Source organism: Penicillium taxi (genome assembly GCF_028828555.1).
Source record: "Penicillium taxi strain IBT 34144 chromosome Unknown utg000002l_segment0_segment0, whole genome shotgun sequence".
Lineage (NCBI taxonomy): Eukaryota > Fungi > Ascomycota > Eurotiomycetes > Eurotiales > Aspergillaceae > Penicillium > Penicillium taxi.
The window spans coordinates 886,372-901,082 of record NW_026643204.1 but is presented as its reverse complement, the minus strand read 5'-3'; the positions used below and the strand labels follow the sequence as shown (position 1 = coordinate 901,082).

Genomic DNA, 14,711 nt, shown 5'->3' with positions numbered 1-14,711 from the left:
GGATTAGAATATACCATTTAGATCCAATCTACTAAAATTACTGTTTTTTCTCACAATTAAAAGACTTGATGTTGAAGAGCAGTTGGAAGTCGTGTAACAACTTGTTTGAGATGTTCCATACTAGTTCTGCCACTATTTACCGCCTTCAGCACATGGACCGAAATCTCCTCGAAGGTTGCCTCATCGACCATCCCTCCTTTTCAACTTCACACCTCCCTTCGCCATCATCAATCTCCCAGTTTATTCGCGTCAACCATCGCGATACTTCTCCTGAAGTTACTTGATACGCGATCATTCCTTGCGCGTCCTTTCTGTCTTTACTTTCGCGCTCCGTGACATTCGGGGCTTCGGCCTTTGGCCAGGCGACCCTGAGAAGTCCGACCAACTTCTGTTTTCGAAATCACTCTCGTTTCATTTTCGCCTTAATCAGTTGAATCTGAGTCTCTCAGTCAACTCTTTGCGACCATAACCGCAATCATGTCGAACGTTTTCTTCCCCTACTCTCAGGCGCCTTTGCGCACCATCAAGGAAATCCAGTTTGGTGTTTTCTCGCCTGATGAGATCAAACGGATGAGTGTGGTTCACGTGGAATATCCTGAAACTATGGTAGGTCCAGTAGTAGAGAATTCTACTTTACTCCAGTGATGAGTTCATGGAATCTAACAATTGTTCAATCCAGGACGAGCAGCGACAACGCCCCCGAACCAAGGGTGTAAACGACCCACGACTCGGAACTGTCGATCGACAATACAACTGCGAGACTTGTGAAGAGGGACCTAAGGAGTGCCCAGGACACTTTGGTCACATCGAACTCGCATCTCCCGTCTTTCACATCGGTATGTTGGCACATCTTGTGTAGCACTACAAGTACTGACTTTTTACTCCTAGGATTTTTGGTCAAAATCAAGAAGCTTTTGGAAACCGTCTGCCACAATTGTGGAAAGATCAAGGCCAACACGGTTAGTCATCCCTTCTGGGATGGCAAATCTTAAAAATGGCATGTTTTACTGACTGTTTTGAATCAGGGCGATGCCAAGTTTGCGGATGCTTTGCGTATCCGAGACCCGAAAAAACGATTTGACTCCATTTGGCGACAATCGAAGGATGTGACTGTTTGCGAGGCCGATCCGTCTGACGAGGATGATAATATGGAGAAAGAGAAAGGTAAAGCTTCAAAGGCTTTGCACGGTGGATGCGGTAATGCACAGCCCACTGTTCGCAAAGATGGAATTAGCCTAGTAGGCACGTGGAAGGCCCCCAAGAGCGAGGATGGTACAGCCCAGCCTGAGAAGAAGGTCATCACACCTACAATGGCTTTGAATATCTTCAAGAACATTTCCCATGAAGACGTACGCATCATGGGTCTTAGCAACGACTATGCCCGTCCCGAATGGATGATTCTTACGGTTCTTCCCGTCCCTCCCCCCACAGTTCGCCCCAGTGTTGTGATGGGAGCTGCAGCCAATGCCCGTGGTGAGGACGATTTGACCTACAAGTTGGCAGAAATTGTTCGCGCAAACCAGAACGTTCAGCGCTGCGAACAAGAAGGCGCCCCCGATCACGTCATCCGCGAGTTCGAATCCTTGTTGCAATACCATATCGCCACTTACATGGATAACGACATTGCCGGCCAGCCCAAGGCGATGCAGAAAGGTAACCGACCCGTGAAAGCCCTGCGCAGTCGTCTTAAGGGAAAGGAGGGTCGTTTGCGACAAAACTTGATGGGAAAGCGTGTCGACTTCTCTGCACGTACCGTCATCACTGGTGACCCCAACCTGTCTCTGGACGAAGTTGGTGTACCTACCTCGACCGCCCGGATATTGACCTACCCGGAAGTTGTGACTCCGTACAACATCGAAAAGCTCCAGGCATTAGTTTCAAGAGGTCCAAACATACACCCCGGTGCGCGATACATTGTTCGTGATAACGGCGAGCGAATTGATCTTCGTCATGCGAAGCGCGCTGGTGCTCAGCAGTTGCTTTATGGCTGGAAGGTCGAGCGCCATCTTGATAACGGTGATATTATTCTGTTTAATCGTCAACCTTCTCTACACAAGGAGTCCATGATGGCTCATCGTGTCCGGGTTATGCCTTACTCAACTTTCAGACTTAACCTCTCGGTCACGTCTCCTTACAACGCCGATTTCGATGGTGACGAAATGAACTTGCACGTTCCCCAGAGCGAGGAAGCGCGTGCGGAGCTTCTGGAGCTTGCTCTAGTCCCGACCAATATTGTTTCTCCTCAACGTAACGGCCCAATCATGGGTATTGTGCAGGATACTCTGTGCGGTGTCTATAAGCTTTGCCGTCGTGATGTGTTCCTTACCAAGGAACAGGTCATGAACATCATGCTCTGGGTACCCAACTGGGATGGTGTGATTCCCGATCCCGCCATTCTGAAGCCTCGTCCTCGCTGGACTGGAAAACAGATGATCAGTATGGCTTTCCCCACCGGTCTCAATCTTCTGCGCGTCGACAAGGATAACTCGCCTCTTTCTGAGAAATTCAGTCCTGTCAATGATACTGGCCTGTTGATTCACGGTGGTCAGCTTTTGTACGGCTTGCTTTCCAAGAAGATCGTTGGCGCTACAGGTGGAGGTGTCATTCACACAATTTTCAACGAGTGGGGACCTGAAGCTGCAGTCCTTTTCTTTAACTCTTGCCAAACTATTGTTAACTACTGGCTTCTACACAATGGTTTCAGCATCGGTATTGGTGATACAATTCCGGATTCTGATACCATTCAGAAGATTGTGGATGCTGTTCGTGAACGCAAGAATGAAGTCGAGGAAATCACTGCGAGCGCCACAGCAAACACCCTCGAGGCCTTGCCCGGTATGAATGTTCGTGAAACCTTCGAAAGCAAGGTGTCTCGTGCCCTCAACAACGCGCGTGATGAGGCTGGTGATGTTACAGAGAAGAGTCTCAAGGATTTGAACAACGCAATTCAAATGGCTCGTTCAGGTTCAAAGGGTTCATCCATCAATATCTCTCAAATGACGGCCGTTGTGGGACAGCAATCCGTGGAAGGAAAGCGCATTCCTTTCGGCTTCAAGTACCGCACCCTACCTCATTTCACCAAAGATGATTATTCTCCCGAGTCTCGTGGTTTTGTAGAAAACTCCTACCTGCGTGGCTTGACCCCCACCGAATTCTTCTTCCACGCTATGGCTGGTCGTGAAGGTTTGATTGATACTGCAGTCAAAACCGCAGAGACTGGTTACATTCAGCGTAAGCTGGTCAAGGCTCTAGAGGAAGTGATGGTCAAGTACGATGGCACTGTTCGTAACTCGCTGGGTGATGTTATCCAATTCATTTACGGAGAAGATGGACTTGATGGCCAGCACATCGAGAACCAGCGTGTTGACATCATCCGTTGTTCCGATGCTAAGATGCGGGAGCGCTTCCGTGTCGATGTCATGGATGCTGAGCAAAGCCTCGGCCCCGAAGTATTGGAGCAAGCTAACGAGATTTCTGGTGATATCGAGGTTCAGAGATATTTCGATGAAGAATGGGAAGCAATTCTCAAGGATCGTGAATTCCTCCGGACTGTTGCCAAGGAAGATGAAGAGATGATGCAGCTTCCCATCAATGTGCAGCGTATTCTGGAAATGGCCCGCACTACATTCCGCATTCGTGAAGGCTCCATCAGTGATTTGCACCCTGCCGAGGTAATTCCTCAGGTCCAGGCTCTTCTTGAGCGACTTGTCATTGTCCGCGGTAGCGATCCGATCTCACAAGAGGCACAGGAGAATGCAACATTGCTGTTCAAGGCCCAGTTGCGTAGTCGTCTTGCCTTCCGTCGCCTTGTCACCGAGTATTCGCTCAACAAACTTGCTTTCCAGCATGTTATCGGTGCCATTGAAAGTCGTTTCGCTCGCGCTGCGGCCCATCCTGGTGAAATGGTTGGTGTTCTTGCAGCCCAATCCATTGGTGAGCCTGCTACTCAAATGACTCTGAACACTTTCCACTTTGCTGGTGTTTCTTCAAAGAACGTTACCCTTGGTGTGCCTCGTCTTAAGGAAATTCTGAACGTTGCCACGAACATCAAGACGCCTTCCATGACTGTTTACCAGGAACTGGACAATACATACAATAAAGAGGGTGCCAAGCAGCTGCGCAGTGTCGTTGAGCATACCAGCTTGCGATCCGTCACGGAGGCTACTGAGATCTATTACGATCCAGAGATTCAATCTACTGTCATTGAAAATGATCGTGACATGGTTGAGTCTTACTACATTATTCCTGAGGATGTTGGTGGGGAGCCCTCTCATCAGTCCAAGTGGCTGCTTCGTATCATCCTTAGTCGACCCAAGCTTCTTGACAAGAGCCTTACGGTGCAGGAAGTTGCCGCGAAGATTAAGGAAGCCTACCCTCGCGATATCGCTGTCATCTTCAGCGATAACAACGCCGATGAACAGGTCATCCGTATTCGTCAAATCCAGGACGCCAAAGACGAGGAAGAAGACGAAGATGTCGAGTACGACGTTACTCTGAAGAAACTCGAGCAGCATCTTTTGGACACTCTGACTCTTCGTGGTGTTCCCGGTGTGGAGCGTGCTTTCATTAATGAGAAGAGCAAGGTTCGTGTTCTTGAAGATGGCGCCCTCTTCACTAGCAAGTCGGATCCTCTTTGCAAGGAGTGGGTTCTTGAGACCAGCGGCTCTTCCCTGGCGCCAGTGCTTACGCTCCCTGGTGTGGATGCTACCCGCACATACTCCAACCAGTTTATCGAAATTTTCCAAGTCTTCGGTATCGAAGCTGCTCGTACGGCTGTGCTGCGGGAGCTGACACAGGTGCTGGCTTTCGACGGATCCTACGTCAATCATCGTCACTTGGCTCTTTTGGTAGATGTTATGACCGTGCGTGGCTATCTGACCCCTGTTACTCGTCACGGTATCAACCGTGCCGACAATGGTGCTCTCATGCGTTGTTCGTTCGAGGAGACTGTCGAAATTTTGCTGGACGCGGCTGCTTTCGGAGAGCTTGATGACTGTCGTGGTGTGTCGGAGAACCTGATTTTGGGACAGATGGCCCCTGCTGGAACAGGAGAGTTTGACGTTCTCTTGGATCAGGACTTGCTCAACACTGTTGTGTCTAATAATGCTCGTTTCGGGCTTGCCGTCGGTGCTAAGGATGCGATCATTTCTGATGGTGCTTCTACTCAGTATGACACCGGCTCGCCAATGGCCAGTTCCCCTTACATGGCGGATGGCGATCCAGATGCCAAGTTTTCGCCTATTCACTTGACTGGCGCTGAATCTCCTGGTGGTCTTACCAACTATCGGGCCCAGGACTACGGCGGTGCGTTTAGCCCTGGTACTCGTAGCCCGTCTCCGTACAACCCAGCCAGTCCCTTCAGCACCAGCCCGTCTTCGCCTAGCTACTCGCAGTCCAGCTATTCTCCCACCTCTCCTTTCATGGGTAGTACTTCCCCTGGTTTCTCGCCTACAAGTCCCTCGTTTATGCCTACTTCGCCCGGCTACTCACCGACCTCTCCTGCGTATGCTACATCCCCTGCTTACGGCCAAGCTTCCCCGACGTCGCCTTCTTATTCGCCTACTTCGCCTGGGTTCTCACCAACCTCTCCGAATTACAGCCCGACGTCGCCAAGCTTCAGCCCGGCTTCGCCTGCTTTTAGTCCGACATCTCCTAGCTACAGCCCCACGAGCCCTGCTCTTGGTGGCGGTCGTCACCTGTCCCCGACATCTCCCACATCCCCCAAGTACACCCCAACCTCTCCTGGTTGGTCACCCACGAGCCCTCAGACGTACTCCCCTACGTCTCCCAACTTCCTTGGCTCTCCTACTTCGCCAACCTCTCCGGGCTACAGTCCTACTTCGCCTGCTTACAGTCCCACGTAAGTTTTTGTCCTCCCAGCTAACAATTTTGAATGTCAAATTGACAATTTTTGAAAAGTTCTCCGCGTCAGTAAAGCTTGCAGCTTGCGACTCAGTACTTTTCTGGGAACAAGTTCCCTTTTGCGAAGCAAGATTCGCCCAGTCATTCCAATTGACTATTCTAATGCTTAAGTAAACGTTCAGGAAGTCTCGTGAGGTATCAAAATTTGAGATCAGTCCAGATTAAAGTAGCTTCAAATGTATCCATGGAGAATTCAGATGTGACGACGTAGTATCTAAAAAAGTAGCAATAACCCTATCCAATTTCTTCCAAGGTTCTCAGCCTTGGAAGAACTGACTAGGGCTAATCTCACCTTCACTCTAACTTTCACTTTCACTTTCATTGTCACTGTCCCTCTGACCTTTTTGTTAACTCTATGTACCTACCTAGGTAAGTCAGCTTCCTATGGATATTCCTTATTCTCTTCCACCTACCTCTTCTTCTGACCTAGCAACTTTGGAATGAATTGGAGAAGATTATTCATTCGCACTCTGACGAGTCATTGTTACAAAACCCCAATCGGCTCACCCAGGAGATTAACGAAACGCGTTTCGGGAGCTCAAGAAGTGTGAATGAATCGCCTACCAACCTCGGCATGCTATGACTCTATTAGAAGACAGGGCAAGGCGACCCGGGACAAGAAGGCCAAACTGAAGGCATACCTTGAGCGTGATGTATCAGAATGATCTTCCCTAAAGTCCGGAAGGAAGAATTGGAACTGCACGTGAGAATCGAGAAATACTATGAAAGTTCGCGTCTTTGGCTAGACAGTTTTCCTCCATTCAACGATAGATTCCGGGCTATAATTGAGCTTAGTACTCAATGAGCGGTCTGATTCACTCGCTGGGTCATTCACTCACTGATCGAGCTGAGTAAGTACTACAATTTTTTGCTGGAAGCAACTTTCTGCTGATGAGTTTAATCTTAATAAGTGAAGCGGAAGAAAACTTGCCAGCTTTATACAATGTTCTCTTTATTCAAATCAACCATCACGTGCCGTATTCAACATTATATCCATATCTTAATAGTCTCATCTTTGGGAGAGTGAGAAGAATCTAAACATCTATCCTTCTAGCCCTTATCAGGATCTAAATTGAAACAGTGAATGAACTGGCTATAAGGAGAAAAGCTTCTTCCAGTACACTATTCTTGTCAATATCATAAAAAGTGAGTATAACCAGCATCTGGTCTAATTGGCTAGCATTAGCTGGCTTCATAACATTCCAATTACCCCTATTAGCAGGCGTAGGCGACAAATGCAGATAATTTTGTTCTAAAGTTGAGCTTTTAATTGAAACCGGTATATCAATTAGACGCTTTTTAGGGCCATCAAAAAGCCATTGACGAATAAACTGTCATAGGTTAAAAGAATACCTAACAAATGATGTTTAGTGTAGGATCAAGAGTGGCACTATATAAGTAGAACCTGCGTATGATTTCTCGAGAGCGAAATCATTATAGTCTTTTGGCTCAGTGGGATGGACGTGGACGCAGGCACGATCCCTTCACATAAACACAGTTGATGCTCCTTTGGGTAGTTATTGACCGACTAATATACTACGTGACTGGATATGAGCCTCATTAAAGCGGCGGCATCTGAGATAGGAAAGCCAGAAGAAATCAGGTACGTATAGTCACCTAAGTATGGATTCAGGGCTTCTGGAACTTCAAGATTAAATCTTGAGACATATGTACATGATAAAATCTATCAGATTGATAGATCCATCATCGATGTCCAATTACTGTGGGCTTTAGCTACGTAACCATCCGTATCATCTAATCCTCAGTTGATGAGTGATCATCAATCATTGTTATTGTTGATACAAGTGGAGTCGTTCCGTCTATCATTATTGGACAGATGGTCAACGACTCCTCTCATTGGATTGGCCAGCCCCAAGTGGGGCAATGGAGCAGTCTTCGATTCAGTTGGAGTTAGAAGGAACACACCTCTTAATCTTCTTCAATATCGTTTAGCATTGAATGCATTTGCAGAACAGTAAGACGCGTCACATATTCTGACAGCTATCATCTGAATTCTTAGATACCTACCAACCAATCCGCACGGAGAAACCCCGCGAGACGAAGTTAATATAATGTACTGACCGCATCTTGGCATTTAGGTGGCTGTTTTCTTGCTGTCGGATCCGGAGCTGTATAGCTAAAACCTCGGTACTTGATGGATTCCCTTCCTACTGTAATATACTTTTGAATTGACCAACACTATTCCAGCTTAGTCTATGAAAATTGGGAAATTTTGAAAAGCTTCAAAATCAATTAAAGAAGACTGGTCGATTGCAGGGTTAACTCATAGTACCTAGGCTTTGCCCAAGCTAAATATCATGCTAGCTCCCTCTTAGTTCCAGGAAGCAGCTAAGACATCTTCATAGACCTTCTTGAAAACCAGGATCCTCATCTCATCAATCAATCTAGCAACCTGAAGACACTCCTCGTTCCCATCGGTCAATCCACCAAACACAGATTCCGCTAGGTCAAATTCGATAGTAGTAAAGCCTGGCTTGGCCTCGTGAATGAGACTTACGACCGGTGCATGCTGGGCTGCTCGAATATCATGCACCGTCATCTTTGTTGCAACACGAGAATTTCCCATGGTGTATTGCCTGGCGTTTTGACTTCTTCCAGCTAGGCTAGAAAGCTCACCATGGTCATGGATTGCATAGATACTGAATGGCTCGTCCCCACGCATGGCATTGACAGCAGCTTCGAGCTGTTTTAATGTTTTTGCAGCTTTCAATGCATCGTCATTGTATCTTCCGAGCCGACTTTCGAGGCATTGTACAAATGCTGACCATGGAACTGGAATCTCGATTTTCCGATGAATCAGGCTCCTAGTAAAGTCGGTAGAATATTCTTCAAGTGCCATTGTAACCTAGGGAGCGTGAAAGGATGCTCAACTTCCAATTGAGCAAAAGTATCAGCGATGCCAAAATACCGTAGTTTCAAGATAGGAACCTACTTAGATACTTGCAAGATGTAGGTGGGTTCAGTAAACAAATCAATAACTTGGTCACCTCATATTTATTAAATACTTATGCTTGGATACCATCATGCTAAATTGTCACAGTAAAACCGAATAGCACCATTGGCATTATCGATGAATTCCTGATTACTAATCTAGTTTCCAAATTGGAGTCTTTAACTAGCTAGTTAAATAATCACTCATCAGGTAGTTAGGATTTCTTGTATTAATTGATTGGTTATAAATTGAGAAAAGAAGAGCCTAGACTTAACTAGAAAATCAATCACTCATCACTGGCCACATCCACATACCTAGAAATTATTTTCCGTGCGGATTAGTGATCACATAATGATATGATTTAATGATTAGAGGCATACTCAAGTTCTACACCATCAAGCTTTGGGTATCGCAAAATCCCCTAAACCTTTCAGATTTGCGGGGAGCTTTTTTCATGGTTTAATTAAGCTCAAATCAAGAAAAAAGACCGAGTCAACCCTACAAACAGCGAGTGAAGCATACAAACAGAGGGAAAGGAGGAGGGAAGGAGGAAGGGGATCTATTAGAACGGACGTCGCACATAGAACTTCTCTCAAGTTGACGAATAATATTCATTGACACCAGCTCTCTTTTGTTATAAGTGCACTAGTACTCTTACAAGAAGAATCGGGAGATGTTGGTTGCAACTTGGATTTAGATCTCATTCATTTTTATGTAGGCTCGTTTATTTTTAATTAAGTATTCGCTCTCAAAGTGCTCTTATCAATGCAATTGAATATCTCATTTTACTTTATTACCTTAATATTGTAAATTATAATATAGCTGGACTTGGACTAAGTCAATTTCAATTGAGAAAAAAATATCTCTTAATCGTCCATGAAGTCCTTTCCAAACCTATCCCCATTACGAACCTTCGATTCTCTCCCAATAACGATTCCATCATATCGATGAGAAGCTCCTCTCAACAAATCTCCATTCCAATCGCTTCCAACGTAATTACCATTTTCGACTTTGCTTTTGTCTCCAATCTTGATATTCCCATATTGGTGGCCCTGTAGGCTTTGCAGCTTTTCTGTTGCAACGGCATGAAGTAGGGGATCCACGTCTCGGGAGACATTTTGAATCAATAAAAACTCCTGTTCATCGCGGACTTGCGCAAGCTCCTCCTTCACCATCCGCTTGAGTTGACTCGGAGAGACAAGAGCTTCAAGGTTTTCGATGAGGGAGTCGATACCTTCGATAAGGTCATTGAGTTCCTGGCGACGATAGAGAGCCCAGCTTGTTTTCCGCCATATATTAGCTTTCTTCTGGTGTTCCAGCGTCCTAGTACCATTCTTCTCTACTATAATAGCCGAAGACCCCGCGTCAACACTGTTAATGATGCCTCTTTCAGTATTCCTGTCTCCGTTCTGCTTAGAGATCTTCTGAGTGTCTGTGAACAGGACCTGAATCTGGTCTAGAGTGTTCTTCACAAGTTGTTTAGAGTCTTCATTGAATTTGGCCAATATCGCATCATCAGAAATGTTAACGGCGTCGCCCCAGCGTGTGAGACGAATTTTTGCGTAGTCGAGACGAAGGGAATCGGTGCGTAAATCCCGACCGTAATGACGACCAAACTGGACATACTCAAAGCATTGTAGGCATGAAGCAAGGGCAGCGGCAATACCGACAGCACCAGCAGCAGCCCCGAACGGATCGGCCATATCAGGGTATCAGGCAGAAGTCAAAATATAGGAAAAGAACACGAGTATGGATTGCACAGGAAGGTCTACTACTTATAGTGGCTATTTCTTTTCATAAGAGAACAGTATATAAGTTGAATTTCTTCTCACAAGGCTGATCGGTAATTCCTAGTTCGTTCTGGGTCAGCTGGGCAGCGATGAGCCAATCATATATTTTTCTTTTACGCGCGCTATCCCTACTCTACGATAACAAACCTATGGAGTCAAAGGTAGAGGGTGCTATTTATAGTACTCGAGGGCTGAGCAATCGCTCAGCTGGGCATGAGTGAGAAGTTGAAGCTTGCTACGTAGGTATCCTTGATGATATTGTTGACTCTTGACTCTTGACTCTAAGCACATCTGCTTCCATCCACTGTCTGCAGAAGTACCTTCTTCGAGATCCAAAAGGTCGCTATGGGAAACAGTGTCGCTATGGAAGCAGATGACCGGAAAGGAGCTTTCTACAAGGATACCAACATACAAAGCAGCGGCGGCTCTGTTCATCTTGGGAACAGTTACGAGAACATGAACAACCAGTACGGGAACAACCAGTACGGGAACAATCATTACGGGAACAACCAATACGGGGACAACAAGAACCATTACGGGGATATCAACAACCATTACGGGGACAACAAGAACCATTACGGCGACAACAAGAACCATTACGGGGACAACAAGAACCATTACGGGGACAACAAGAACCATTACGGGGACAACCATTACTCGAACACCTATTATGCGAGTAAGTTGATTTGAGACGGGATCTAATTTAGCAGAAGGTGAAAGAGAAATTATTGACGACTTTCAGGTCCAGGTCCAAGTCAACCAGAAATCTCACAGAGGACAGGCAACGGTTCGCGTCGCCTTTCTTATCAGCAAGCTAGGCCGGAAGCCCAACAAGCGCAGCAACCGGTAAGACATCTCATCCTAAACAGAGCTTGAAGATTCAGAAACTGACATTCGCATGCTTATAGTCTGCGGCCCGCGGGGCCAAGCGTGGGCCGTCTAAGCCAGAGGAACATCGTGTGGTAGAAGTTAAGATATTCGGCCCAGCGGGGTATATTGTGCGCTTTAACAAGCAGTCAAAAATTCGAGCTGTTTTAGAACCTGAAAAGATCAAGCTATACAATATGCCAAGGACGGATCTGCAAGCACTGGGAGATCGTGTGCCGAAAGAAGAGCGTCCTCTCAAAGGCACGTTTAGTGGTCATATTGTCTTGGCAAACGGATCCGCGGTCCGTCTTGAGAATGTGACTAAGTCATCAACTCTCAATGGATGTACTGTTTTAGTTGGTGGAAACTTGGCGGGGACGAGTTAGGAGCTTAAGGCTTTTTTGTTCCTCGAGAATGAGACCTTTTGACGGAATGTGTCTGTCTAGGTCGAGCAAGATTTCCATTGCGCTACAAGAGCTCCAGAGATGTATTTATTGGGCAGTGTCTGTTCCCACAGGGGCTTGTTGGCGTAGAAGTATCGAGCGCGTTTTCTGTTTACAATATTATGTTATATACCGTCTATGCCTAAATTGCCTTCTTCAGTGACTTCTTCCTGCACCATTTTCATTTCCCATCGGAACATATGTACGTTATTTGTACGTATGTACATTGGTCTGACGTGGAGCTCTTGCAACAGTAAGCAGCCCGTCACGAGGGCTCCTGGAAGCCAATGAAGGCCTATTGGGCCTCAAACAATGCAAACATGCCATTATGTCGTGATTGCATAAATAGGGCATAAATAATGCAGATTTTTCCAGTATTTCTAAGTATTCTAATTACAGTCCAGGTTCCAAGTTCTGATGAAATTTGACTGATTTGACTGATTGATTGATTAGATCTCAAGTAAAGGTTGATCTAATAATGCTCATACAGTTCATCTCAACATGCCTCCTCTTCCTCTCTGGAATCACATCTACTTAGGTACGACTAGCAATGTAGAATCACTCAATGATTTCCTCCGGAGCTGTATTCGTTCTACAATTTCCAACTGAAGAAACCTTGGAACTACCAATCTAAAACTTTCAACGTTTGGAATTACCAAGCAATATCAATGATAGATATCCTCATTGCCGATCAACTGCAATGCGTCAATTGAAATAGGTCATCTAGCGAATCATGCATTTCCAACTGAGATTGAGGATCCAGAAAGCTCCCAAGTATTTCTTCAACACCAACACTCTTCCGAATAAGGTCTGTTTCTTGAAGTGGCAATGCATTCTCAGCTTGCGATCGGTGCATGACATGATGGCTTGAATCTGGCCACAGCTATTGAGACATTGGTGTCTATGGTTGCTGACCGTCAGCAGGTTCATGGGAGGTTTCTTGATTACAGAAAGCCTGGAATATTCGCTGCAGCTCATGTATCTCATTCGTGATTCTTCTTGCGTTGGGCATAGTACCCGAAATTAGTTGAGAATTCTGTGTACGCTCCAGTCGAAGAAGCATGGATAAAATGGTAACTCCTCTTTTAGCAAACATGCTAATTTCACTTCGTGTGAGAATCTCGACTGCATTGCGAACCAGTTTTCGTTGTTCATTATAGATGGGACTCCGTCCCATAGTTAGACCATCATGCTTACATCTACCTTCATTTCCGGGGCATTCTGTTACGGAGCCCCATTCCTCTACTGTTAGTGCAGTTCCGACACCTAAATCCTAGCTGAATCGACCTGTGCATTTTGGCTGCACTGCCTATGAGCGCTCCCCGTATCACTAGGTACTAGGGTACTAGGAGCCATGAAATATTCAATTCTGCAACCTTGGAACCATCCAAGGGTCATTTGAAATCATGAATTCGTAAATGTAGTATCTTGAGAAGATCTTGGGACGTCAAATGTTTAAATAAGAAAAGTCCAGAAACTGGGGTAAACAAGTTCCTCCTCAAAGATACGACGCACCTGTGAGAGTACAAAGCGCTCTACCTTACCGACATTTTTCAAAAGCTGCTTCCCATCTTCCTTGCGGCCAATTTCGCTATCTACCCTAATCTCCTGTAACAATCCACCCTGTCGTTTTTGATCTCCGCCAGGTCGAGACGGTCCATCTTCGCTAGTATTCTGGCTCCCCTGACCCTGCTCTTCAGAGCCAAGCAAGGCGTCCGCATCTTCCGGTGACAAAAAGCAGAAATGCACGCGCTTGCGTATATAAGCAACGACGGCCACTCCGTCGAAGGTTATACCGGTCACGTTCAGTTTCAGCGGCAACCCGGCGAAACTGGGCATTGGGTAGTCAAGCAGTATCTCGGCTGTTAGAGATAGCCGCACATCACCAGCGTATTTCGCATGGCAGAGTACCTGAAAATCTTCGGGTCGCCGTTCACGCATCCGAGGTGGGATTGGAACGGAGGGATCGGCTGCTGGCTCTATTGATAGATGTGGCACATCAACTGGAGAGGTGCTGTTGTGGTTCGATCCACTGCTACCTGTTTGGCAGATCGATGGGTGCGACGGTGCGGTGTTTGCTGTTGATGGTCTTGAGGCGGAGTTGTCGGTGCTATCTAGATCTGCTTCCTGGCGAAGCATTGATGGACGTTGCGGGTGCAGTTGCGGTCTACCGTGAGCTAAGCCGGAATCTGACCAGCCACTTGAAAGATGTGTGCCACTTGCTACGGCTGCAAGAGGCGTCTGGCTACCTGACAGGCCACCTAATGACATTAGATGGTACCCCAGCGTGGATGTACCGCCAGGGATACCAGGTGTGCCGGCGCGGGGGAGGAAATGCGGGTTTAAATGGTCAGTCAGGGGAAGAGGTGACCGAAGCGCGGAGGGTTGGAAAATCTCGCCGGGAAAGGGATGGTGACTGAAGCTGTGAGGAGGGCGGTTCAGCGGTATGTCATCTTCGTAGGTCGAGTCTGACCATTCCGCCGTGAGGGCTTCGGAGGTAGCAGAGGTATCGTCATCGTCTTCCTCGTAGAAATCGGCGAAAGGTTCGCAGAGATCCTTGATCTCGAGATCGGGTGCTACGGTGCCAAATTCAAATGCATGGCACTGGACTGATCGGATGAAGCGCGGCAGTGGTACCTGCTGAAACCTATCATGGACAAACGCGCGGATGCGCTCCGCCAGAGCTTCGCCGTCCGGGCCCGATGTGGCCGTTGCCCAGTCGACTTCGATGGACAT

The 14,711-nt window shown here is 46.8% G+C and overlaps 5 protein-coding genes across 5 annotated transcripts; 2 read left to right on the top strand and 3 right to left on the bottom strand.

Moving 5' to 3' along the window:
- Positions 1-477: 477 nt before the first annotated feature.
- N7495_002267 (DNA-directed RNA polymerase II subunit RPB1) lies at positions 478-6,087 on the top strand (the record flags this gene model as incomplete). Its single annotated transcript, XM_057204936.1, has 5 exons — positions 478-606; positions 680-836; positions 889-959; positions 1,026-5,860; positions 6,045-6,087. 5 exons carry the CDS (start codon positions 478-480, stop codon positions 6,085-6,087), a joined length of 5,235 nt encoding a protein of 1,744 aa, XP_057065543.1.
- Positions 6,088-8,254: 2,167 nt separating this feature from the next.
- Positions 8,255-8,782, bottom strand: N7495_002266 (TT1751-like protein; the record flags this gene model as incomplete). The annotated part of the gene is made up of 1 exon (XM_057204935.1): positions 8,255-8,782. The coding sequence occupies one exon, from the start codon at positions 8,780-8,782 to the stop codon at positions 8,255-8,257; it is 528 nt and encodes a 175-aa protein (XP_057065542.1).
- A 959-nt stretch (positions 8,783-9,741) lies between these two features.
- On the bottom strand, positions 9,742-10,578 carry N7495_002265 (uncharacterized protein; the record flags this gene model as incomplete). Its single annotated transcript, XM_057204934.1, has 1 exon — positions 9,742-10,578. The coding sequence occupies one exon, from the start codon at positions 10,576-10,578 to the stop codon at positions 9,742-9,744; it is 837 nt and encodes a 278-aa protein (XP_057065541.1).
- Positions 10,579-11,010: 432 nt separating this feature from the next.
- N7495_002264 (uncharacterized protein) lies at positions 11,011-11,918 on the top strand (the record flags this gene model as incomplete). The annotated part of the gene is made up of 3 exons (XM_057204933.1): positions 11,011-11,341; positions 11,408-11,511; positions 11,574-11,918. The coding sequence occupies 3 exons, from the start codon at positions 11,011-11,013 to the stop codon at positions 11,916-11,918; spliced, it is 780 nt and encodes a 259-aa protein (XP_057065540.1).
- A 1,512-nt stretch (positions 11,919-13,430) lies between these two features.
- Positions 13,431-14,711, bottom strand: mdm12 (ERMES complex subunit MDM12; the record flags this gene model as incomplete). Its single annotated transcript, XM_057204932.1, has 1 exon — positions 13,431-14,711. One exon carries the CDS (start codon positions 14,709-14,711, stop codon positions 13,431-13,433), a length of 1,281 nt encoding a protein of 426 aa, XP_057065539.1.